Below are 27433 nucleotides of genomic sequence, written 5' to 3' on the forward strand. Positions count from 1 at the left end.
GTTCCCTGTTACCTTGCAGTTTAAATATCTCTGTATTATAGATATAGGTGAGCATTTACAATGTGCTGCTGTACATTCCTGTGAGATGCCAGACATAGACCCCCATGTGGTGGTATACCGTCTGTACATTTTGTAGGTAGATCCAGACAGTATTAAATAGGTACAGACCTTAAAGGACAACTCCGGCGAAAAATTTTTTTGGCTTATTTAACACACATTACAAAGTTATATAACTTTGTAATGCGGTTAAATACCCGGTCTGGCCCCCTTCCCCCACTTTCCGACCCCCGACCCCCCACCCCGGAAGTTAAAGAATATATACATTACCTATTACGGTCGTCACGGTCCTCTTCTCTGGTGTCGGGTGATGTCAGAGCTGAGGGCGGTCCGGGTCTTCTTCCTCCTCGGCGTCTTCATTGAGAGTGAATGGGAGAGAAAAGGCTGCCAGTGCGCTTGCGCACCGGCAGCCTTTTCATTGGCTGGAGCGCATCACATGGCTTCCAGCTTGCTCAGCCCTGATTGGCTGAGCTTGCTGGAAGCCATGTGATGCGCTCTAGCCAATGAAAAGGCTGCCGGTGCGCAAGCGCGCTGGCAGCCTTTTCTCTCTCATGGACCCGGAAGAAGGAGACATCGCTGGACGGCGGACGCAGGTGACGGTGAGGGGGACGGCGGGCGAATGGAGTGGCGATCGTCACCGGAGGGATGGTGAGTATGGTGTCTGTGTGTGTCTGTGTTTTTTTTTTGGGGGGGGGTCCCGCCGGAGTTGTCCTTTAACCTACCAGAAACTACCTGAATGGAGGCCACACTAACACTTTTATATACTGTATATCTTTGAGCCATAACTTCTTTGTTCAAAATGTGCAACTTTGGTGACTTGAAGGGAGATTTATCAAACATGGTGTAAAGTGAAACTGGCTCAGTCTAGCAGCCAATCAGATTCCACCTTTCATTCCTCACAGACTCTTTGGAAAATGAAAGGTGGAATCTGATTGGTGACTAGGGGCAACTAGGCCAGTTTCACTTTAGGGTACCTTCACACGTACCTGATTTACATATCCCATAGACCTTCACACTACATGGATTCGCATCGGACTTCACTGCAAACTCGCAGTGGGAAATCCGCTCCGAGTTTGCAGCGAAATCCGCAGCGAATCCATGTAGTGTGAAGGTCTATGGGGTTACATATCCGCAGCGGAATTTTCATTCTGCTGTGGATATGTAACCCGGCCCCTTTAACCCCCCGCAGCCCCCGACCCGGAGCAAACATTACCTGCTCAGCGCCGAGCAGGTAATGTTAAAGGGGCCGGGTTACAAATGCAGTGTCCGAGATTGGGGTTTTCCCGGTGCTAGGCTCCCAGACACTGTCGAGGTGTCACCACGTGTTGCTGCTCTCCGGAAAAGGTGGTAATTCGTGGTGCACCCCAATGAGAAATAAGTCCAGAGAGTCAGGGTTCGCAGTAAACCAATGTGCTTCTTTACTGAAGAAATCTTGCAGGCAAAATAGTACAGACAAAGCACTGGGCTGGTTTCTCCAGTCTCTAGTCCGTAGCAACAGAGTTGGCCCCTTCTTCTGTGTGGTTTAGCAGAGTCTCTTCCCCTCTCTAGTCTAGCTGCAGACCCCAGGCTACTGACTATCTCTCCCTTTTATACCATTTGTAAAGAGACTAGAACTTTCTAGTGGGCGGGGGTGGAGTGGAGAAGCCAGCCTCAGTAGACACAAAGTCTCCCATAGACCTGTATTGAATCTCCATACAAGCCTATGGGAATGACACAGCAGTTTCTGTCTAGACATAAACAACTTTAAAGGTCAACATGTCTGGTTTTTTCCCTCCAAAAGTTTTCCCACTCAAAACTCAGACTTACATACTATATTACAACAATAGTGGAAAACTACCAGCTTCTTAACTTTTAGTGTCATAGCATAAATGTCCTAATCCCTTCCAGACTATTGTACAGGTACAGTGCATTTGAAGACACATTATAATACACATACAAAACAAGGTTCAGTAATATAAACAGTAAAAGTGTGCACAATTGAACAACACAGTGAAAATTAACCCTTGAACGCACAACAAAGTAGAGATGGTGATAGCTCGCCATGATAGCGAATGTCCGCAAATGTCCATGATCATAGATACCCGTACTGCTGGGCACTACATTCTCCCCTACTACAACTGTGGCGTCCCCGACACAGTCCAGATAGGTTTCGTTGTCACAGCCGTGGTCATTGCGCTGAAAACAGTCATCACTAGTCACTGCTGGGGCAATACAGGATAGCAGGTATTGTAGATCTCGGATATGTAGGGCTGGGCGCTCCCCTACTTTTACACAGGCACTCCATCCAGTATCTGCACCTGCACCTGCACCAAACTCAAGAATACACTGTAAACAAGTAATGACAGTACCATCAACATTACCATCATGTACCGACTATACAATGTGAATGAACATAAGCCCCCTTTTCAATGCAGCAGATTTAGTGAACATTTTATCTGACAAAGACCGTTCTAGGCCATAAAGCATCAATACAGACTAAACACTTAATCTTGGTATCGGGCGGGTTTGATGCCTTTAGTGACTCTTTCTGATCTCCTGGGCTGTGTGTCATTCACAGGATCAGACACAATATCAGTGGTAACCTCAGTGGTGGGCCTACAAGGTTCAGGGATAGGAGACACCGGTAGAGACATTTTGGGAACCATCAACCATGCTAGAGGTGAAAACCAATTAAAGGATGTTTTACTGACCGGTTGCAAGTCAAGTCCTGAAAACACAGTATGTACATGGTCAGCAGCATTTTCCTGAGATGTTGAGATGTAGGACTTTCTGCCCCTGGTTCCTTGGTTACACACAGCTTCAACTGGTTACGGTGTACAATTTTTAGTTTATCATCATTTTGTCTTTTTATTTGATATGTTTCTGCTGTAGGTATGGCCATGATCTCATAGGGCACAGACTCCCATTTATTTTCCAGTTTGTTTGATCTGTGTTGTTGTCGTAACCATACAGGATCCCCCACACTCAGTGGTTTAGCCTCGGCTTTGACATTATAGTCGTCCATTTGTTTTTGTTGAGCCTCCTGAGTTACCTGACTGGTTACTTCCTGGATCAGTTTGAGGCGTCTCAGTTGCTCTTTGCCCCAGTCAGTTTGTGGTAAGGAGTTATCATCATTATCAGTGGGCACATTAAGCAGGATGTCAGCTGGTAACCAGCTCTTGTGTCCAGACATTAAGGTATAGGGCGCTTGTTTGGTTGAACAATGTGGTGTCTGGTTATATAGTAAGGTCAACCTAGATACCCATTCTGGCCATCTCGCTTTCTCACACTCTGGTAGTTTACGTAGTAGATTGATTATGTTTTGATTCATTTTTTCACATAACCCATTGCATTGTGGGTGGTAGGTCGTTGTACGTATTTTTTTTATATGATACACTGTGCACATGTCATGGAATAATTGTGACTCGAATGCCGAGCCTTGGTCAGTCAAAATCTTTTCTGGGGGTCTGTGTGCCTCAATGAATTCCTTTTCAAATGCCCGAACAGTGGTTTGGGCTGATAAGTCTTTTACAGGTATCACCATGGCATACTTGCTGTAGTGGTCAATGATTGTAAGAGCATACACATAGCCATCTCGACTAGGCCTTAATTTGACATGATCCAATGCTACAAGCTCAAATGGCCTTTGACTCTCAATAGGATGCAGTGGTGCTCTTTGTCTGGGCTGGTCATCCTTATTGATGGCACAGACAGTACATTCCCGACACCATTTTTCTATATCCTCTCGCATTCCAACCCAGAAAAATCTCTGCCGTATCAAAGACTCTGTTTTTTGACACCCAAAATGCCCTGATTGATTGTGGTAAGCGTCCAGAATCAGATGGGCGTCCCGCCTTGGTATTACAATCTGCTTGATACAGTCATGGGTCAGAGGATCAATAATGCGCCTTTTGAGTTGATCCTTCTCTTAAAAAAGGCGCTTTCTATGCAACAATAGTTTGAGTAACTCAGGATCCGCTATTTCTCTCTGGTGTGAGGTGAGATTCTTACCAGTTTGTAGCGCAGTCCTTAGTTCCTGTAGCATGTTGCTTTCACGTTGTAATTGGGTCCAGTCCATTCTGGCTGCTTGTGGGTGGACAGGGTTTTGTAGGCCAGCATCTCGGGCAGTGATGGCGCTTTGCTTGAGACCCAGAGTGAAGAAGGCCGGCATTTCGACATCCTCCCAGTAATCGTCAGGTTGGTCAGCTGGTGTACCTGTAGGAAATCTCGACAGTGCATCGGCATTAATGTTACATGTGCCAGAACGGTATTTGATAGTAAATCTATAATTGGCCAATCTGGAGACCCAACGTTGTTCTAGAGCCCCTATGCGTGCAGTGGTCAGATAAGCCAATGGATTGTTGTCAGTATAGGCCACAAATTCTGCAGCAGCCAAGTATTCTTTGAATTTTTCTGTGACCGCCCAGACCAAGGCAAGCAGTTCCAATTTAAAAGAACTATAATTCGCATCATTCCTCTCAGTGGGCCTAAGTGAGCGACTGCCATATGCAATGACTCTTTCTTGTTGATTCTGTACCTGGGATAGCACTGCTCCCAAGCCCGTTTTACATGCATCTGTATACAGTCTGAAAGGCTTGGTGTAGTCAGGGTAAGCAAGAGTAGGTGCTTCAGTTAGCTTACATTTCAGGTCATTAAAAGCTTTTTCCTCAACATCAGTCCACACAATTGAAGTCTTATTTGACCCTTTTCTATTAGGCTGGCCTTTTAACAAGTTCTGTAGTGGGGCTGCAACCTTAGTAAAGTGCTGGATAAATCGCCTGTAATATCCGGCAAAGCCTAAAAATTTTCTCACCTCATAGATGTTAGTAGGTGCAGGCCAATTTGTAACTGCTGCAAGTTTACTAGGGTCCGGAATAATTCCCTGAGCACTGACTACATGTCCTAGATAGTGCACCTCAGACTGCAGTAAGTGGCACTTTGATGGTTTTACTTTCAGTCCATGCTTTATGAGTGTAGCAAATACCTCAGACAGGTGTTGTAAATGATCTTCATATGTTTTGGAGTATATGATGACATCATCTAAATACAATAGCACAGTTTCAAAGTTTTTGTGGCCTAAGCAATACTCCATGAGGCGTTGGAAGGTGGCCGGTGCATTGCAAAGGCCAAATGGCATGCAATTAAACTCAAATAGTCCCATAGGGGTAGTAAACGCTGTTTTTTCCCTGTCCTCTGGAGCCATGGGGACCTGCCAGTACCCGCTAGTTAGATCTAAAGTGGAAAAGAAGGCTGCAGAACCCAAAGCTGTTAGGGACTCCTCTATTCTTGGCAAGGGGTATGCATCCTTATGGGTGATTTTATTTAATTTTCGGTAGTCCACACAGAATCGTATAGTGCCATCTTTTTTACGCACCAGTACTATGGGTGCAGCCCAAGGGCTATGACTGTCACAAACTACATTAGAGGATTTCATTTCACTTATTAAGCGTTTCACTTGCTGGTACATGGTTGGTGGTATAGGCCTGTATCTTTCCTTAATGGGTAGGTGGGACCCCGTAGGGATTGTGTGTTGGATCACCTCTACTTTCCCAAAATCAGTTGGGTGTTTGCTAAATGCAGCCTCATGCTCCTGAGCAACCTTCAAGACCCCCTCCTTCCACTCAGCAGGGGTATTTTGATCCCCAATGTTAAGTTGTTCCCACCAGGGCACCTCTGGACAGACTTCAGTTTGGCTGGTAAACTGAGTGGCAGGATAGTCACACTGGGCAATATCATCATTCTCAATATGCATTAATTTTGCAACAGTCTGGTATTTGTTTAGCTGAACAGGTTTGTCACTAATGTTTAGCATACGGACTGGCACCTTCCCATGCTTAACAGTTACTAAACTACGGGCAGCCAGCACATATTCTTTGCCCCCATCCATTATGGGTTCCACAAGGGCCTGGTAAAATTTCCCACGTGGCCCCATGCATGCTTTGCACCACAATAATGTCTCAGAATAAGGCTGTAACCAGATAGGTTTAGCATCAGTAACCCTGACACTCCCAATCTCAGCCTTACCATCATTAAAATGTTTATGCCCTCGGAGAGTCCGCAGCGTATGCTGTAACACTTTGCGAACAGGTAAAGGGGCTACTACTACTTTTTGCTGGAGTATACACATTAATTCTTCCATACAATTTTGCAAAACATTCATCCCCAATACTACTGGGGGAAACCCCTCATCATGTACATGCACAACTATTAACCCTTGCTGTCGCAATTCAGTGTTACCAATTCGCACTGTGGGCTCCCAGTATCCCTGGCATGCTATGGGCTGGCCATTGCTGGCAATCACATTTATCTTACTCTGAGTTGGATATGTAAGCTGGTCTATCTCCCAATGCTGCTGATAGAATGGCAGTTGCATAGTGGTCACTTGTGACCCAGTGTCCACTAAGGCAAGGCAGGATACTCCATTCATTGTAACCGTTATCGTAGGACATTCACCAATGTATGCAGCAAAATTTGGACCTAAACAGTCTTCCCCCGAGGGTTGGTCCGTTGCCCCAGGAGACATTAGTTTAACTGCCCGCACTCACGCTCTACATGACCAGCTTTTTTACATCTGCGACATATAGGCCTACCATCAGCATCAAACTTATCTGTGGGCAATCGACCATAATTTCTTGTGATGCCATCAGGACCATTTCTTGGTCTACCTCTAGGATACCACGTGTTCCTGTCAGGCTGATGGACTTGTCTCATGCTCTGTACCTCTTTTTGTAGCACCTCCACATTCTTGGCAAGCTGCAACACCAACTCTTTTAGGTCAACATCATTATTGTCACTTTTCTGAAAGGTGGTTTCAACAGGTCCCCGTTTTTGTTCGGACACAATAGCACAAGTATACCCTGGATCTGGATCAGTACCCAGTACCTTTACTGCAAGCTCTTTGAAATTGAGGAATGTCACCTCAGGGTGTTGTAGAGCAAGAACTCTCAGCTGGGTTTTCACAGCATCTAATCTCGCACCCTCTACGAACTGTTCTTTCAGAGTCTGATCTGGGTCGGGTACTTCCCGTGGATCCAGGTGCTGAATGGCACGCAAAGCTTCTTGAAGACTTAAAGCAAAATCCCGTAAACTTTCGCCCATCTTTTGTTTGCGGCCAAAGAAACACATTTTTAACTCTGATACTGTACGAGTGTCAAATATGCTAGAGAGTCTGTCCAAAATTTGTTCAACAGTACGCTTCTCAGAGTTAGGCCATGACTTCACCTCCCTGAGGGCTGCTCCCTCTAACTGACCAATCAGCATAGCAACTTGCTGGTCATCATTAAGAGGAGTCATCTTGTAAATGGCACTCATCTGATCCCTAAAGTCTTTGAGGCCCGTAGTCTCTCCTCCGTATTTTGGCAGCCATGGTGCACCAAAGAAATATGGTACCGACAAGGGAATGGTAGGAGTAGTGCTAGATGCCTCACGACTAGCAGACATATCACTCCCTCTGTCCAGTGACATGGTAGCACAGAAAAATGAACACAGTTCACTACTAGCAATTCTCTAGCTAGTGTCACAGGATACAGTCTCAATAGAACAGTCACTTGCTTGCAGTACCCCCACGAAGGGAACACTTACGTTTGCAGATGCTTTTTTGTGGCTGCCTCACTTGCAGGTCGAGCTGTTCCTGTAGTTGTAATTGGCTGTCTTGCTTCACTGGGGTTGGGGATCCACCACAACTTGCGCTGTTGACGCTGTAGCGGATCCTGTTCGTGACGCCAAAATGCAGTGTCCGAGATTGGGGTTTTCCCGGTGCTAGGCTCCCAGACACTGTCGAGGTGTCACCACGTGTTGCTGCTCTCCGGAAAAGGTGGTAATTCGTGGTGCACCCCAATGAGAAATAAGTCCAGAGAGTCAGGGTTCGCAGTAAACCAATGTGCTTCTTTACTGAAGAAATCTTGCAGGCAAAATAGTACAGACAAAGCACTGGGCTGGTTTCTCCAGTCTCTAGTCCGTAGCAACAGAGTTGGCCCCTTCTTCTGTGTGGTTTAGCAGAGTCTCTTCCCCTCTCTAGTCTAGCTGCAGACCCCAGGCTACTGACTATCTCTCCCTTTTATACCATTTGTAAAGAGACTAGAACTTTCTAGTGGGCGGGGGTGGAGTGGAGAAGCCAGCCTCAGTAGACACAAAGTCTCCCATAGACCTGTATTGAATCTCCATACAAGCCTATGGGAATGACACAGCAGTTTCTGTCTAGACATAAACAACTTTAAAGGTCAACATGTCTGGTTTTTTCCCTCCAAAAGTTTTCCCACTCAAAACTCAGACTTACATACTATATTACAACAATAGTGGAAAACTACCAGCTTCTTAACTTTTAGTGTCATAGCATAAATGTCCTAATCCCTTCCAGACTATTGTACAGGTACAGTGCATTTGAAGACACATTATAATACACATACAAAACAAGGTTCAGTAATATAAACAGTAAAAGTGTGCACAATTGAACAACACAGTGAAAATTAACCCTTGAACGCACAACAAAGTAGAGATGGTGATAGCTCGCCATGATAGCGAATGTCCGCAAATGTCCATGATCATAGATACCCGTACTGCTGGGCACTACACATATCCGCAGCAGAATGAAAATTGCGCTGCGGATATGTAACCCCATAGACCTTCACACTACATGGATTCGCTGCGGATTTCGCTGCAAACTCGCAGCGTGAAATCCGCTGAGAATCCAGCACGTGTGAAGGTACCCTTACACCATGTTTGATAAATCTCCCCCCTGGTGTTTTCTGGTGGAAGCATTGATAAATTGCCTCCATTCAGGCCTGTATTTAGAGTTCATGCTGCCCTAGGCACTTTGCATGCTAAGGCGCCCCCCCACACACACACACCCTACACTGGCAGGTTACATGCACGGTATATACCCTGGCACTTGGGTGCCGCTCTGCTTGATGCCCGCTGTTCTCATCAAACAGACGTGATGGAGGAAGGAAGGAGGCCGGGGACATCTTAGTTTGGGGACCGCTTCTGTCCAGTGTCGAACTTGGATACCTGGGGCCCACGAAATGATCCTTGGGGCCACCAATATACAACCAGTAAGACACGACATGCTGACCCTGTCCTTTCTTGAATTCATCTGTATCTGTGACAAATCCCTACATTTATACAGCTCTCAGGGTATGCTGCTAGTTAAAGTCTCTGAGAGGACAACCCTTTAATAAATCACTGTGTGCAGAGGCTCCTGGTGGCTGCAATCTGGGGGTCAGAACCATCAGCCCGGAAGGTCCAGCAATACACTGTACTACAACTCTCAGCATATTCTGAGGGCTGCAGACTGTCAGTACATGCTGAGAGTTGTAGTGCCTGCAGCTGTTGTAGTTGGGTCCTATACACTGGTTGATTTGTGGCATATAAGAATAAATAGATCTGTTGGGGCTCAGTGCAGGGAAGTTACCCCAGAACAGCACTAATAGGGGATAGGGGAAGATGTTTCTTATCTATCCCCTATTAGTGCTGTTCTGGGGTCACTTCCCTACACTGAGCCCCCACTGAACTATGTATTCTGATCTCCCACAAAGCATCCAGTGTATAATGCACCTAGGACCCAACTACAACAGCTTCAGGCACTACAATTCCCAGCATTTACTTAGTCTGCATCCCTCAGGATATGCTGGGAGTTGTAGTACCTGCAACTGTTGTAGTTGGGTCCTAGTTTAAAAGCTTGCACTAGTGTACTGTAGTGACCCCTGTGTCAGTACACTACCGCAAACAATACACTGACCCATTTAGACCAATGGTACACAGGCTCTGCACACTATAGAAGTAATTACAGTGCAGTTGCTAATTACTCACAGGTGACGTCTTCTCCGATTGCTGCTGCTCACTTACTGCTTTCTCCATCTGGTGCAGCCATCATGAAGACTTCTCCAACCACAGGTAGTGCAGGTACAGGTGCAGCGGTAATCACAGAGGCTCAGATAACAGGAATAGATTTACTGAAATCTTAAGTGTAGTAGACACTATATAGTCTCTGGATACAGTGCAATACACGGAATAGTTTTCTTCACAGTTTTCACTGTGGAAATACTCTTAGCTTCTCGCTGGTGGTAATATAGATATATATATATATATATATATATATATATATGTGTGTGATAAATCACAGCTCCTTTCCTGGTAGACAACAGATAACCACTTTACACAGTTTCCAGTTACTCAGACTTGACTTTGGTTACTCTTATATACTTTGCTGGCTTAGCTGTTATGATGATGAACTTCCTACGTCCTCTGGTATAAACGTCCACCTATGCTATCTTTTGGGCACTGAGTGACACAGGATCAGGAACAAAGGCCCACCGAGTGGGAAAAGCTAGCAATTGGGGTGACCCCAAAGGAATCCTAGAACTTACAGTTTTTAGCCCAATTTCCCTTATCTAGCCAGAGTGATCACCAGGTTGAGGAGAAGTTGCCACCCAGCATGGATAGGGTTTGTCCCGTACTGTCTACCACAGCCTCACCACCCGGCTCTCTATCCAAACATAGCTAGGAGATTCTAGGCGTGCTGGAAAAGATAAAATTCTGCATGCATACTTTGATTCTGCATAATAACCCAGAAATAGGTCCTGGCCTCTAGGCCAGGCCCTGGAAGAATCTTCTCAGTAGGCTCTCTGTAGTATAGTATCTCTCTGACTAACAGGAATCTGTCCCAACTAGTCTTTACCCTTCTCTATATCTCTCTCTAGGAGGCATCTGATTGGGCAGGGAGGCTAAAACTATGTGCAGTGATAGGCTAAAGGATAGAGGAGGGCATCGTGTGATGTACCCTCAACAGGGATTGGTCACAGTAAGCTTACAAATTATGCCATGTACCTGGATAAAACATACAGTCAGTTATAATACAGTTAACTCTTTTGCTTAGACTGTGACAGTGACACCAAGTGGTGGGAGTGCAAATTACAGGCTTGTTAGTCACAGAGCTGGAATACCTATCATCACTGACCTACACCTGCATAAATAAAGCAGTGGACACCCGCTCTGGGACACTGCAATTGTGTGTCCAATTCCTCTGTATAACACATGATGTCTTATAGGAGCGGCCATCAGACCTGTGGTCACCTTCACTCCAGACTACAGGAAGATATTTACATCAGAGGATATAACAATGAGCTGTGATGTGGCCTCTACTATAGGAGAGGAGCTGAGGTATACATGGTACAAAGACTCTGCTCCTATATACAATGGAAAATCCTATATAATACCACATGTTGGTAGAGCACACGGGGGAAGTTACCGATGTGAGACCAGTAATGGAGGGAGAAGTGACCCTGTTATACTGGATGTTAGTGATGGTGAGTAACTCTACCAGGTCACAGATATAGAGACAAGGTAAAAAGTTGTATCACACACACTCTGTAACAATCAGCGGTTATGGATCCATTGTGCCACCTAACTGGATTGGTTGAATTCACCCCTGAAGGTGTCTTACTGGTCCCTGGTTTTAACCATTTAAAGGGGTACTCCGAGGGGGGGGCACTGTTTTGCTGGGACTGTGGAGGAGGTGGCTGAGGGAAAAGATGTCCACTCACCTCCCCGTTTTCAGCGGCGGGTTCCGCATCGCGGTTCCCGGATGCTTCCTGGTGTCTGACGCGGGCCCGAGACGTGACGTCTCAGGTCCGCTCAGCCAGTTAGTGAAGGAGGCGGGATCCGTTTCAAGTCCGCTCAGATCCCGCCTCTGTCACTGACTGGCTGAGCGGACCTGAGACGTATCGTCTCGGGCCCGCGTCAGACACCAGGAAGTGGCTGGGGACCGGAGTGCCGCAATGCGGGACCCGCCGCTGGAAACGGGGAGGTGAGTGGACGTCTTTTCCCTCAGCCACCTCCTCCCCGATCCCAGCAAATAAGTGCCCCCCCCTCGGAGTACCCCTTTAACCACTATACAGGGATCTGTAAATCACTGTAAGCCTATGGCTGTATCCATGTTTTCCAGGACTCCCTAAGGCTGCATCCAACTTCTGCAGGGAGTCAAATGCCGAGCGTTCAGGTTCAGAGAACATTGCAGAACCTGAACAGTTCGGCATCTCTGCCAAGAGACACCAGTGCAAAGTGCCAAGATGTCAGAAAAGGAACAAGTCCAGGTACAGACTGAGATCAGGGCTGGTGGGGTCAATGTCTAGTCAGAGAGCAGACAATAGGTTGAGGCGGGTGTCACAGGTTCAGTGGTCAGGAACAAGTCTGACACAGACAGAGAAGATATGATATATGTCACCTCATCTTATATCATGTTATATTACAGGTAATGTTATCCTGCAGACCCCTCTATATGTCTATGAAGGAGACGACATAACGATAAGATGTCACCTCCGTCCTGGATACAATGGGGGACTGACAATGTGGTATAAAGAGAACAGAGTCATCAGAGGCTGGACAGATTATGCAGAATATCTTATTAGAAAAGTGGATAGTAATACTGCCGGGACATACAAGTGTGAAAAAGATGTTGGTCCTTATGGTGGGAAATACTATGATCAAAGTTCTATATCTGTGGAAGGTAAATCCAGGATCATTTATAACTGGATTATTCATGTGTTATTCTGTACAATGTCTCCTGTATAGTCATCTGCAGTTATTGCTGAGGTCGGAATCAGGAAATCTGGGGCAAACAGAGAGTATACCAGAAGATACAGCACAATGTAAGTTAGCGGGAATCAGACAGTCTTCTTATGTCTATCACTGCGATTGAGGGAGTCAATGGCTTCAATGACAAATCACGCTGATAAAATTTAGGGCAATTTTAAAAATTTAATTTATAGGCGTGATTTTTTCTGTCAGTCACTGCTCTCTTATGTTGCTGGTGACTAGAGATGAGAGAATCGCTTTGTTTCATCAGCCCCCTGCCTTTAAACTCTGTTCCATTCCCTGATGCTCCACCCCGAGTGTTGGGAAAAGCTAGATCCAGTCCTAGGAAACTGACATAAATTTCCCAGGACTGGACCCAGCTTTTCCTGTCACCCGGGAGGAGCGGAACAGAGTTGAAAGAGTTGATCAAACAAAGTGATTCGCTCATCTCTACTGGTGACCATAATACCAGGAAGTTACTGCCTTCTATTACGTCTCCTCAGTAATATATTGTTATATTGTTCCTTTTCTAGAGCTGTTCACGACTCCAACAATAAAAGTGTGGGGTCACCAAGTTGAGGGGGGAAACATGACCCTAACCTGTGAGACAAATATCCCCCCTCCCAGACGCAATACACAACTGCAGGTTACTTTCTATAGAGAAGGATGGATTGTTCGGAGATCTGGTGTCAGTGATATCTATGAGGTCTACAATGTTCAGCTGGAGCATTCTGGGAAATATTCATGTGAAGTGAAAACTACAGATGGGAGAGTAAGGAAGAGAAGTGCAGAGCGAGTAATCCAGATAGAGGGTGAGTATGGACACTGGGTATGTATGATACATGGGAGGACTTCTTACTGTACCTGGAGCATGAAGGAATTTAGGTGTTAGGAAGGTGTAACATTACTTTAAAGGATAACTCCCACAAAAATTTTTTTTTGCTCATTTAACACACATTACAAAGTTATATAACTTTGTAATGTGGTTAAATACCCGGCCTGGCCCCCTTCCCCCACTTTCGGACCCCCGACCCCCCACCCCGGAAGTTAAGGAATGTATACATTACCTATTACGATCGTCACGGTCCTCTTCTCCGGGGCGTCATCTGGTGACGACGACGTCAGAGCCGAGGGGCGGTCCGGGTCTTCTTCCTCCTCGGCGTCTTCATGCAAAGTGAATGGGGATGAAAAGGCTGCTGGTGCACATGCGCACCAGCAGCCTTTTCATTGGCTGGAGCGCATCACATGGCTTCCAGCTTGCTCAGCCCTGATTGGCTGAGCTTGCTGGAAGCCATGTGATGCGCTCCAGCCAATGAAAAGGCTGCCGGTGCGCAAGCGCACTGGCAGCCTTTTCCATCCCCTGGACCCGGAAGTTGGAGACATCGCTGGATGGCGGAAGGCGGCGACGGAGAGGCAGACGGCGGGCGAATCGAGTGGCGATCGTCACCGGAGAGATGGTGAGTATGGTGTCTGTGTGTGTCTGTGTTGTTTTTTTTTTGGGGTCCCGCGGGAGTTGTCCTTTAAATTTTCTTTTCTCTATATTTGAAGTTTAGAGGAGTTTTTTTACATCTTTAAAGGATTGTCCAGGATAAAATTACATCGAACTTTGCTGCTGGGGCTGCAGGGCAGATGTTAGTAAAATATACTTATCTGTCCCATTTCACTGCCAGGTTCCAGGCCGCTCATTTTTTTTTCACCAGCAGCAATTTTAAAACATTCTGTGTCACACCAATAATACTGGGAATGGAAGCTCAGCATAGGCTCAGTACTGGCTATAGTGAGCAGCGCATGACAGTGGTAGAGAGGGCGGCCTGGAACCCAGCTGCAGCGGTGGTACGGGACAGGTAAGTATTAGAGATGAGCGAACCGGCCGAGGTTCGGATTCGTATGAACCTGAACTGTCAGCTTTTTGGATACAGCCTTAGGACCGCCTAGAAAACTGTGATGCAGCCTATGGCTATGGCACTATCCTATACCCAGCAGCACTTGCAGCACAGTTAAATGCAATTTTATCCTGGACCTTAATGACCAGGCTCATTTTTCAAAATCTGACCTGTCTCACTTCATGCACTTATAGCTCAGTGATGCTTTAACATATGCTAGCGATTCTGAGATAGTTTTTTCGTAACATATGGTACTTTATGTTAGTGGCACAATTTGGTCACTGTATTGTGTGTTTTTTTGTGAAAAACATCAAAATATCATGAAAAATTGTAAAAATTTGCACTTTACAAACTTTGAAATTCTTTGCTTCTAAACAAAGAAAGTCACATGACAAAAATTAGTTAGTAAGTCACATTACCGATATGTCCTCTTTATTCTGATTTCATTTCGTAAACATATTTCACTTTTTTAGGGTGTTACGGGGCTTAGAAATGTATCAGCAAATTATCAAGTTTTCATGAAATTTCCAAAACTGATTTTTTTTTAGGGACCAGTGATTTAGGAGGCTTGTATACTGGAAAACCCCATAAGTGACCCCATTTTGGAAACTAAACACCTCAAAGCAGGGGTGGGGAACCTCCGGCCCGCGGGCCGCATCCGGCCCCTGAGACCTCCCGATGCGGCCCGCAGCTCCCCTGTGATGCGCGCCGCTCTGGAGGAGGAAGGAGCCGGCATAGACAGCATCCTCCGGTGTCTGTGACAGCTGCCGGACAGAGGAGGATGCTGTCTATGCCGGCTTCTTCCCCAGCAGAGCGGCGCGTGTCTTCAGTCTCCTGCGGGCCGCGCGCGATGACGTCATTTCATCGCGCGCCGCCTGCAGGAGAAAGACCGGCACAGAGGACCTGGGACAGAAGAGGACATGGGCAGTGTGGGAACGGAGGTAAGGTGAGTGGGATGTTTATTTTTTTTTATTTGGGGGTTAACTAGGCCACCAGGGACATGCCTGATGGGGGTTAACTAGGCCACCAGGGACATGCCTGATGGGGGTTAACTAGGCCACCAGGGACATGCCTGATGGGGGTTAACTAGGCCACCTGGGACATGACTGATGGGGGTTAACTAGGCCACCTGGGACATGACTGATGGGGGTTAACTAGGCCACCAGGGACATGCCTGATGGGGGTTAACTAGGCCACCAGGGACATGACTGATGGGGGTTAACTAGGCCACCTGGGACATGACTGATGGGGGTTAACTAGGCTACCAGGGACATGACTGATGGGGGTTAACTAGGCTACCAGGGACATGACTGATGGGGGTTAACTAGGCTACCAGGGACATGACTGATGGGGGTTAACTAGGCCACCAGGGACATGCCTGATGGGGGTTAACTAGGCTACCAGGGACATGACTGATGGGGGTTAACTAGGCCTACCAGAGGCATCACTGGGGGGGTTAACTAGGCTACAGGGACATGACTTGGGGGTTAACTAGACTACAAGGGGCATCACTGGGGGGGTTAACTACAATAGCAGGGGAACTAGGGGAACAATACTTTGCCTTTCCCTGGGTGCTACAAACCCACGCTACTAACTGCCGCACACGGTATGCGGCCCTCGAATGATTTTATTAATGACCGACCGGCCCTCGACATGGAAAAGGTTCCCCACCCCTGCCTTAAAGAATTAATCTAGGGGTATAATGAGCATTTTGACCCTACAGGGGCTGGAGGAAAGTATTCACCATTAGGCCGGAAAAAAATGGAAAATTGAAATGGAAATTTTCCAATAATATATTTGTTAAGATTAAAGTATCTCATTTTCATAATAAACATGAGGAAAAATGCACCCCAAATTTTGTAACGCAGGTTCTCCTGAGTAGAACGGTACCCCATATGTGGGCATAAACCACTGTATGGGCACACAGCCGGGCTCAGAAGGGAAGGAGCGCCTATTAGCATTTCCAGTTCAGATTTTGCTGAAGACGTTTCTGAGCGCCAGGTGCGGTTGCAGAGCCCCTGTAGTGTTAGCAGAATAGAACCCCCCAAAAGTCACCCCATTTTGGAAAGTGCACCCCTCAAAGAATTCATCTTGGGGTGTGGTGACCATTTTGTTTTGTTTAGTTTGAAATTTCTCAATTTCATGAGGAACAGGGGAGAAAACTCACCCCAATATATGTAACGGAGGTTCTCCTGAATACAACAGTACCGCATATGTGGGCATAAACCACTGTATGGGCACCCAGCAGGGCTCAGAAGGAAGGGAGCGCCAATTAGCATTTTCAGTGCAGATTTTTCTGAAGACGTTTCTGAGCGCCAGGTGCGTTTGCAGAGCCCCTGTAATGTCTACAGAATAGAACCCCCCAAAAGTCACCCCATTTTGGAAAGTACACCCCTTAAAGAAGTCATCTTGGGGTGTGGTGACCATTTTGACCCCACAGGTATTAGAGGAAAGTATTCAAAAGAAGACAGTAAAAATGAAAAAATTTTATTTTTCCAATAACATGTTTGTTTAGTTTGAAATTTCTCAATTTCACAAGGAACAGGGGAGAAAAAGCAACCCAACACTTGTAAAGCAGGTTCTCCTGAGTACAATGGTACCCCATATGTGGGCATAAACCACTGTGTGGGCACACAACGGGGCTCAGAAGGAAGGGGGTGCCGATTAGCATTTTAAGTGCATAAAGAGCTGATGGCAGCAGAATAGAGCCCATTAGTAATCGCCATAAAAATCCGTATCGGCGGTCACTAATAACATAATAAATGTATTCTCTGGGTCACTACGGTTACGGCGATACCACATTTGTGTAGGTTTTTTTAACTATTACCACTTTGGCGCAATAGAAACTATCCTCCTAGCAAAAACCCACAAAAACTGTTGCCGCATTGCAAGATCCATAGCGTTCTCATCTTTTGCGCGACAGAGCTGGTTTTGGGCTTTTTTTTGCGGAAAAATCTGTAGTTTCTATTGATCCCAAGTTTTATATGTATATGACTTTTTGATCTCTTTTGTGACGAATTTTCTAAAGCGGATAAAATACAGCTTTTCTGGTACTGTTTTGTTTTTTTTTACAGCGTGTCGTGCGGTATAATTATTGATATCGTTTTATAGATTGGGTAGTTATGGACATAACGATACCAAATATGTATAGGATTTGTGTTTTTGATCACTTTTGATCATGTTTTATTGGGTATAGCCAACATAAAGTAGACATGTTGCTAATGCTATTTAATATATAATTTATGTGATATAACCATTTTCTGTATAAGCAGAAAAGTTTTAAAGTTGGAAAAATGCATTTTTTCACAATTTTTCACGCTATTTTGTTTTTTTTCATAAAGATTTGTTATAAGTATCGACTCCAATTTACTAGAAATGTGAAGTACAATATGTCACGAGAAAACAATCTCAGAATCATCCGGATAGGTAAAAGCATCCCGAAGTTATTAATGAATAAAGTGACACTGGTCATATTCATAAAATTTACTCCGGTCCTTAAGGCCATTTCAGGCCCGGTCCTTAAGGGGTTAAAGACGTGCTCCGACTTTCCTTCTTTCCATTTGGAAGTGTATTCTACTACTGGTCTTCAGTGTCGTTGAGCACCTTGAGCAGTCTGGATCCTAAGTGGCAGCACAAGGGTGTACAAGTTGCAAGCGGAGAGTAAGCAGTGCGGGGGTCTCCTTTTGGATTGATAAAACACTTTGTAATGTGTGCTATTTAAGTGGATGGCCCCCTTCCCCGTGTTCTCCCTACCCCCGGAAGTGTGGTGCATTATACTCACCGATTTACTGTCGACCCCGGCCGCCATCCTGAGACAATGACGTAATCTTCAGGAGGTGACCAATATGGTGGCCACAGTAATTCGGTAAGTATAATGCACCACACTTCCGGGTCTAGCGTGGGTTGGGGGAACATGGGGAAGGGGGCCATTCACTTAAATAACACACATTATAAAGTTGTATAACTTTTAATGTGTGTTATTTAGTGTATAAATTTGTAGCACTGCACTAGCCCTTTAATTTATTCTTTATTAATAATCAACTCTCTTTATCATTCCCCCTAGACAATATGGGGTATACCCGGCAGAATATAATCCGACTGACATTATCCGGATGTGTAATAATAGCTGCTGCACTACTTGTCTTCTATCATATAAATGGGTGAAGTGACCGACAGGTCTACAAGACCCAACAGCATCATCCATCCATGTACATACAGCGGAGGATATACTGACATCTATATACCTGGCTACATGACCCAACAGCATCATCCATCCATGTACATACAGCGGAGGATATACTGACATCTATATACCTGGCTACAAGACCCCACAGCATCATCCATCCATGTATATACAGCGGAGGATATACTGACATCTATATACCTGGCTACAAGACCCAACAGCATCATCCATCCATGTACATACAGCGGAGGATATACTGACATCTATATACCTGGCTACATGACCCAACAGCATCATCCATCCATGTATATACAGCGGAGGATATACTGACATCTATATACCTGGCTACAGGACCCAGCAGCATCATCCATCCATGTACATACAGCGGAGGATATACTGACATCTATATACCTGGCTACAAGACCCAGCAGCATCATCCATCCATGTATATACAGCGGAGGATATACTGACATCTATATACCTGGCTACAAGACCCAGCAGCATCATCCATCCATGTACATACAGCGGAGGATATACTGACATCTATATATCTGGCTACAAGACCCAACAGCATCATCCATCCATGTATATACAGTGGAGGATATACTGACATCTATATACCTGGCTACAAGACCCAGCAGCATCATCCATCCATGTATATACAGCGGAGGATATACTGACATCTATATACCTGGCTACAGGACCCAGCAGCATCATCCATCCATGTATATAGAGCGGAGGATATACTGACATCTATATACCTGGCTACAAGACCCAGCAGCATCATCCATCCATGTATATAGAGCGGAGGATATACTGACATCTATATACCTGGCTACAAGACCCAACAGCATCATCCATCCATGTACATACAGCGGAGGATATACTGACATCTATATACCTGGCTACAAGACCCAACAGCATCATCCATCCATGTACATACAGCGGAGGATATACTGACATCTATATACCTGGCTACAAGACCCGGCAGCATTTAGATTGTGAGCCCTAATGGGGACAGAAACTGATTGTACTGCAATGTTATCCTGTTGTTTTTTTTGGGTCACTTTTGAATAAAGAAAAATATTTGGTTCATTGCCTATATCGCAGATCCTGAGTGTTTCTTGGAAAGTTTATATGGATAAGTGTAGTAGTGGATCCTGGGGGGCAGAACCACAGTGAACAGTGAACTGCTGTCCATGCTTTGGTTGCTAGGGCACTAATTACCTATGGGGGGCACAAACATGGGGGATGCTGCTATTTACTGGTGGGGGGGTTACTACTAGAGCCAGGGAGGCTAACTCACTAAATGAGGTATAACATTTCCTGAGGGGACTTCCTACAGGGGGGATTTTACCTACTTTAATGGTGCGTTCACACCTACAGGATCTGCAGCTGATTTTCTGCAGCAGATTTCATTTAAATAACTGAACACAGCATCAAATCTGCTGCAGATAATGTAGGTGTGAACGCACCCTAAGGGGGTTAGCTGCTGAGGTTTTCCTACCTACTGGGGGCCTGCCTATTATATGGATGCACAGAATTAGGGGCCTATGTGAGTGCACAGAGGGTCCTTATACTAAATGGGGGCACAGAGTATTGCCTTACGAGTATTGTGGATAAACAGAAGAGGCCTACTATTTTATTGTGGCACAGAAAGAACCTAACAAATCCGTTGGGGCACAGAGGGGACCTGACAACCATATGGGGGCACACAGGGGACTAACTACTACATGAATGCACAAAGAGAGTCTGACTCTATTGGGAGCATAGAGAGGACTACTCTATTGGGGAACAGCAGGGACATGATTACTATATGGTAGCACAAAAGAGACAAAACTACTATATGGAGGCACAGGTAGGACTTAACTACTATATAGGGGCAGAGAAGGGGGACTTAACTACTATATGGGGGCACAGAAGGCCTTACCTCCTAATGAGATACACAGAGGGGGGGGGGGAGTCTATTAAGACACAAAGGGGGCGTAAGTACTCAATAGGACTAAGTATTATTGGGACACTACTATATATAGGTAAAGAGGGGGTCAAACTACTATATGGATGCACAGAGCTTTCTACTATATGGGAAGCACAGAGTACACCAAACTACTTAATGGGGGAAAGAAGACATCTAACTACTATTTGGGGGCACAGAGAGCACCTGACTATTATATGGGGGAACTGATGGGTCCTAACTACTATATAGGAGCACAGAGGTGAACAATCCAACAAATAGGGGCATAATATATGAGGCCACAGAGGAGGCCTAATACTATATGTGTTGGAACACATATAGAGAAGACATCACCTGTAAATCACTGGATATAAGTCACTGTCATCATTTATATGGTCTGCAGAGCCCGTGTACAGCTGGTATCTACCAATTTATGGCCACTGTATAGCAGGATATTGATCTTAGTATAATAAGTATTCTTCTAAGCACTCCAACATCCCGGCAGAGCACATTACTGATTGGGCTGAGACTCTCACGGCACCCGCCTCTCTACTACCTCAGTCCCACAGATCTGGTGGTTCTCTGTATATGTATTTATTGGAACTGTATCACGAGTACCTTAAGATTCGTTGTATTACCTGCTGCACATTTACAGGCTATGTTCACACTGCGTACAATTCCGTCCGCAGTTCTTACGCCATCGTACATGTGCGGCTGAAACTACGGGCGTGCGAAAAATCGACATGCGGCCGGATGCGTACGCACCGCGAACATACGCCCGCAGTACAGTTATGCTTCCCTAGCTTGTTTCGAAGCGATCTGAAGCAGGTCATTTACTTGGAAATCTTCGCCCAGCCCAATAAAACTCACAGAACCTTTTGGATCGAAAAATCAAGTTCAATTTGGCTGAAATAAGTACTTCGTACGGGACCGCATGGAAATCCACGGCCGTGAGTTGGAACATTTCCGTCCTCAAACAATGGTCTTGTTCATTTTTCACGTCGCCGTATACGATCCGGTCGTAAGTTCATACGTAGTGTGCATTGTGCGGCCGTATATCGTATACTTTCAAGCGAAAGCATCAACCTCAAAACTACGTGCGTATATTCGCGGTTCGCACTACGAGCGGAAAGATACGTAGTGTGAACATAGCCACATAGAGTAAAGCAAGTCAATGCTATAACTGAATCTGTGATTACCTGTGGGTGGTGGGTCCTACCACTATTCGGGAGGGTTACTACACCGCTCTGACCACCTGTGACTACACTATCCCAAGGGACCCTGCAGTAACTCGACAGGACACCGACCACAGGGGAGAAGGGTACAACCGGCCTTACACTACAAAAGTAGGCCACAAGATGTCACTATTGTAAGTATATGTACGTACACTCCTGCCGCCCCCTCCTCACACTCCTGCTGCCCGCTCCTCACACTCCTGCCACCCCCACCTCACACTCCTGCTGCCTCTTCTTACACTTCTGCTGCCCCTACTTCACACTCCTGCCGCCCCCCCCCCCTCACACTCCTGCTTCTCCTTCTTACACTCCTGCCGCCCCCACCTCACACTCCTGCTGCCCCCTCCTCACACTCCTGCCACCCCCACCTCACACTCCTGCTGCCTCTTCTTACACTCCTTCTGCCCCTACCTCACACTCCTGCCGCCCCCACCTCACACTCCTGCTTCTCCTTCTTACACTCCTGCCGCCCCAACCTCACACTCCTGCTTCTCCTTCTTACACTCCTGCCGCCCCCTCCTCACACTCCTGCTGCCCCCTCCTCACACTCCTGCCACCCACACCTCACACTCCTGCTGCCTCTTCTTACACTCCTGCTGCCCCTGTCTCACACTCCTGCCGCCCCCCCCCCCACACTCCTGCTTCTCCTTCTTACACTCCTGCCGCCCCCACCTCACACTCCTGCTGCCTCTTCTTACACTCCTGCCGCCCCCTCCTCACACTCCTGCCGCCCCCCCTCACACTCCTGCTGCTCCTTCTTACACTCTTGCTGCCCCTTCTTACACTCGTGCCGCCCCCCTCCTCACAGTCCTGCCGCCCCATCCTCACACTCCTTTCCTGCAGGGGAAAAAGGTGTATCCGGCCCTTTAAAATAAAAGCAGGTGTGCCATCATACCTGTGTGCCCAATCGGCACTGGCGTTACGACACAACAACCTAGGGTCCGGCTATATCTTAGCCAACCACCATAGAGCTGCCGTCACACTTCACCATCTAGCAAGGGACCGGCCGTACCTCCTCCATAACACAGCGGGGGTGCACCACAGGTGATCTCACCGGCTTGCCCGCCAACAAGCACCAGTCTAGGTGGGCGCACAGTGGTCCGCTAGGGCTCACCGAGCCCCCCAGTGAACATACACACAACCCTCAGTACAGATGCAATTAAGTAAATTTATTGGTTAGAGTGACACACAACAATTCCCAAAGGAATAATGAGAGCAATGGAGTGTGGGGTCCCTGGGGGATGATCTGTGGGGTCAAGCACAGGTCCAGGTGGAGAAAGATGGAAGGAGGAAAGGCAGATCATGGAAGGCCGGTGGCCGGGTATCCATGGCAAAGATGGTCCCACTGATCCTCTTGTCCTGTAGGGCACAAGGAGAGAATAGCTATGGTAAGTATATGAACATTACAGGTTATTCAACACGGGGTCTGAGGTCCAGGGGCAGGATAGCAGGGGTAGTGGGTGAAGGAAGGGCACGGGGGGAGAGATGGGGAAGGGGGGCAGCTCAGGTGACATGAGGGAACGAGTCGGCAAGACGTGGGGGCGGCGGTGAGCTCTGCAGTCCCTGGCAGAGCATGTGAACTGCAGTGCATCAGCCTCAGGGATGTGCTGGTGATGTGGATAGCCCTGGTACTACTCCCCCATCATCTGCTCATACTATAACATCAACAGTCATGGTTGTAGTTACCTCCTCTGTTGCCTGTTGCGGTTTCCTCGCTTGGTGTTTCCTCCCAGCTCTCCGCGGCTGTGGTCGTTTCTTGGCTGTTCATCATACGACTGGGCTCGGGAGCGGGTGTGGGGAGGATCTCGGTAGGCTTGCTGAGCACGCCCACGTCCTCTGCCGATCTCTTTTGGGAGCGTCCTCTGTATGACACAGGTGTGTGAGAATCTTCCTCGTCCCGCCTTTGTTACTTCCACAATTGCGATCTCCTAGTCTGTAAGGACCTGATTGGTTGTTTCCACTATGGAGGTAAAATGAGATAACTCTCGGTAAGTTTGTAGTGTAATCTCCAATTCAGTTACAGCAGCGTCCAATGTAACAAGTTTGCTCTTACCTTTAGCTATAATGGTCGCCATGAGGGAGCAAGAGCCGGTGGATAAGGCAGCATTCCTCTCATTGGGATAGTCTTCGCCTTCCATGGGATTGGGAGGTTCTCTTACTTGTAGACCCCTCGGATCATCTTTCGGTCCACATATTCTTTGAGTGGAGTAAAGTGCCACCAAATTTTTTTTTTTTTTTTTTGTAATTCCACATAGTTTTCTTCATGTCATCTGTGGATGTATCCCCTCCAGAGAAAACTTCCGCTACTTTTTTGCGGCGTTCCACATTATCCAGTGGCGTTTGTGTAGACATGGTATGAGAATCAAAAGTACGGAGAGAAACTGCTCTTCTGTACCAATGTCCGTAAGTCCCCTTGCTGCGTGAGCACGATAAACGGCAAATGTAGTCAATAGAATAGAATGGAATCAGCTCACCAATATGCAAGTTGTGAGGACACTTGTCTGCAGTTCTCTGGACGTGTACTATTGCTGCGGGCCGTCACCCGTATGTAGTTAATCACCCTCAGAAAAGGCACCTTCTCCCCCCCTCCCCTCCACCACTCCACCTTATCCATCACCTTCATCCTCTCCTCCTCCACAACAGCCGCTCCTCCAGCATCTCATCAACCACCTCGACACTCTCCTCCACCACCCTGTCCTCCTCACCTCCTCCTCCACCTCCTCCTCCAGGGCCTCCTCCTCCACCACGACCTCCTCCTCCACAACAACCATCTCCTCCTCCACCACGACCTCCTCCTCCACAACTTCCTCCTCCTCCATGACAACCATCTCCTCCTCCACCACGACCTCCTCCTCCACAACTTCCTCCTCCTCCACGACAACCACCTCCTCCTCCACGACAACCAGCTCCTCCTCCACCACCTCATCCTCCACAACCACCTCCTCCAGCTGTAGTCCTTCTTCCTCCACCTCCTCCAGCACCATCACTGCCTCCATCACCACCAGTTCATCCAGTACCATCACTATCACCTCCACCAGCACTACCGCTCCGTCCACTACCACACGCCTCACCGCCATCACAAACTGCACCAACACCTGACGCACCACTCTCACCACCAATCCTTCCACCACAAAGTCGTCCACGACAACCACCAAATCCTGCATCAGCATGATCACATCCTCCACCACTACCCCCGCCATCTCCTCCTCCACCGACACTACCTCCTCCTCCGACACTACCTCCTCCGCCAACACTACCTCCTCCGCCAACACCAACTCTTCTACTCGCTTTTCTCTCTCCTACAAATAAAGAAGAACAGTCAGGAGTTACTCAATGGGGAACCTGTCATATATAATATAGTATATACCTGTAGGGATCAGAATAGAGGGGTAATCCCATCATATATAATATAGTATATACCTGTAGGGATCAGAATAAAGGGGTAGTCCTATCATATATAATATAGTATATACCTGTAGGGATCAGGATAGAGGGGTAATCCCATCATATATAATATAGTATATACCTGTAGGGATGAGGATATTGTAGCAATAGTTTCCTCCTATATTATAGAAGAGAAGGAAGGACACAGCAGACTTACCTCCACCAACCACTAAACACCTCTGGAGATTCTAGAGCTCTGCAGCTGCTTATATACTGTGTGTGATGTCATCATGACCTATACAGGAGCCTTTTGTGATGTCATCATGTGCGGGGGAGGGGCCACAATAACCAGTGATGTCATCATCTGCGGGGGAGGGGCCAACATCCTTCACTTGACAATGTGCAGCCAATCCAATGGAGAGAAAAATATAAGTGCAATGCAGAGACAGTGTCAGCACTAATAGTGAATATGACAGATAATAGATGTGCAATCTCCTATGTATGATGACACTGTATACTGCCCCTCTATATAATCCACACATACATCACTCTGCTCTATATACTACAGTGTCCCAGAAAAGCCCCGCCCCCATGCATAGAAGCTGAGACATATAGGTATATGCAATGTGCTGTGACAGTTATAGCTGGAGGCTGTATATTCTCCCTGCAGCCACTAGAGGCCGCTCTCCCCTCCCAGCTCCAGTATATTCTCCCTGCAGCCACTAGAGGCCGCTCTCCCCTCCCAGCTCCAGTATATTCTCCCTGCAGCCACTAGAGGCCGCTCTCTCCTCCCATCTACAGTATATTCTCCCTGCAGCCACTAGAGGCCGCTCTCTCCTCCCAGCTCCAGTATATTCTCCCTGCAGCCACTAGAGGCCGCTCTCTCCTCCCAGCTCCAGTATATTCTCCCTGCAGCCACTAGAGGCCGCTCTCTCCTCCCAGCTCCAGTATATTCTCCCTGCAGCCACTAGATGCCGCTGTCTCCTCCCAGCTCCAGTATATTCTCCCTGCAGCCACTAGATGCCGCTGTCTCCTCCCAGCTACAGGGCCGGGCAGGGACGCTAGAAGAGCCTGAAGGAAGTGAAGATGGCCGTGTGCTGCAGGGAGCCAGGTACTGAGGAGCCCACATGAGGGGATGATGGTGAAGGAGATAAAGCTGTATACACTGGTGTCAGAGTCCAGGAGAATAGTAATCAGAGCTGTGACTGGTATATACTGTATACACCGCTCTGATTACCAGTCTCTCACACCAATGTATATAGCTATATCTCCTTCACCATCATCCCCTCTTGTGGGCTCCTCAGTATACCAGCAGTCTCACCCCTCACTGTATAATACTGGTGGTATAATGAGGGGCCCACACAAGGGGATGGCTCTCAAGGAGGTAAAGCCCCAGTCACCCCCCCCCCCCCCCAGTCTGCTTCAGTCACCGCCAGTCTCCCTCAGTCTGCTCCAGCTACCCCCCAGTCTGCTCCTGTCAGCCCCAGTCTTTCCCAGATACCCCTAGTCACCTCCCCAGTCTGCTCCAGTCACCCCCAGTCTGCCCCAGCTACCACCAGGCTGCTCCAGTGACCCCCAGTCTGCTTCAGTCATCCCCAGTCTCTCCCAGTCTGCTCCCGTCATGCCCAGTCTTCCCCAGCTACCCCCAGTCACCCCTCCCAGTCTGCTCCAGCTACCCCCCAGTCTGCTCCAGCTACCCCCCAGTCTGCTCCAGCTACCCCCCAGTCTGCTCCAGTCACCCCCCAGTCTGCCCCAACTACCCCCTATCTCCTCCAGTAACCCCCAGTCTGCCCATGCTACCCCCAGTCACCCCCCACCCCCACCCAGTCTGCTCCAGTCAACCCCAGTCGGCTCCAGTCACCCCCAGTCTGCCCCAGCTACCACCAGGCTGCTTCAGTGACCCCCAGTCTGGTCCAGCTACCCTCAGTCTGCCTCAGCTACTCCCAGTCTGCTCCTGTCACCCCCAGTCTGCTCCAGTTACCCCCATTCACCCCCAGTCTCCCCAGTCTGCTCCATTCATCCCCAGTCTGCCCCACCTTCCCCCAGTCTGCTCCAGTCTCCCCCAGTCTGCTCCTGTCACTCCCAATCTGCCCCAGCTACCGCCAGTCACCCCCCAGTCTGCCCCAGTCACCTCCAGTCTTCCCCAGCTACCCCAGTCTGCTCCAGTCACCCCCAGTCTGCCCCAGTC

At 47.5% G+C, this 27433-nt stretch overlaps 1 protein-coding gene across 1 annotated transcript; it reads left to right on the top strand.

Moving 5' to 3' along the window:
* The first annotated feature begins 12192 nt into the window (after window positions 1-12192).
* On the top strand, window positions 12193-18953 carry LOC138771103 (Fc receptor-like A). Its single transcript, XM_069950561.1, has 3 exons — window positions 12193-12538; window positions 13140-13418; window positions 18553-18953. Exons 1-3 carry the CDS (start codon window positions 12250-12252, stop codon window positions 18651-18653), a joined length of 669 nt encoding a protein of 222 aa, XP_069806662.1. The 5' UTR covers window positions 12193-12249; the 3' UTR covers window positions 18654-18953.
* Window positions 18954-27433: the final 8480 nt, after the last annotated feature.

The sequence above is a fragment of the Dendropsophus ebraccatus genome, chromosome 13 (genome assembly GCF_027789765.1).
Source record: "Dendropsophus ebraccatus isolate aDenEbr1 chromosome 13, aDenEbr1.pat, whole genome shotgun sequence".
Classification (NCBI taxonomy): Eukaryota; Metazoa; Chordata; class Amphibia; order Anura; family Hylidae; genus Dendropsophus; species Dendropsophus ebraccatus.

Excerpts from the sequence above, each read along its gene's own strand:
- LOC138771103 (XM_069950561.1), top strand. The coding sequence starts at position 12,250 with ATGTCACCTCATCTTATATCATGTTATATTACAGGTAATGTTATCCTG. Across the intron at positions 12,539-13,139 it reads AAGTTCTATATCTGTGGAAG|AGCTGTTCACGACTCCAACA; the intron begins GTAAATCCAGGA and ends TTCCTTTTCTAG. Across the intron at positions 13,419-18,552 it reads GCGAGTAATCCAGATAGAGG|ACAATATGGGGTATACCCGG; the intron begins GTGAGTATGGAC and ends CATTCCCCCTAG.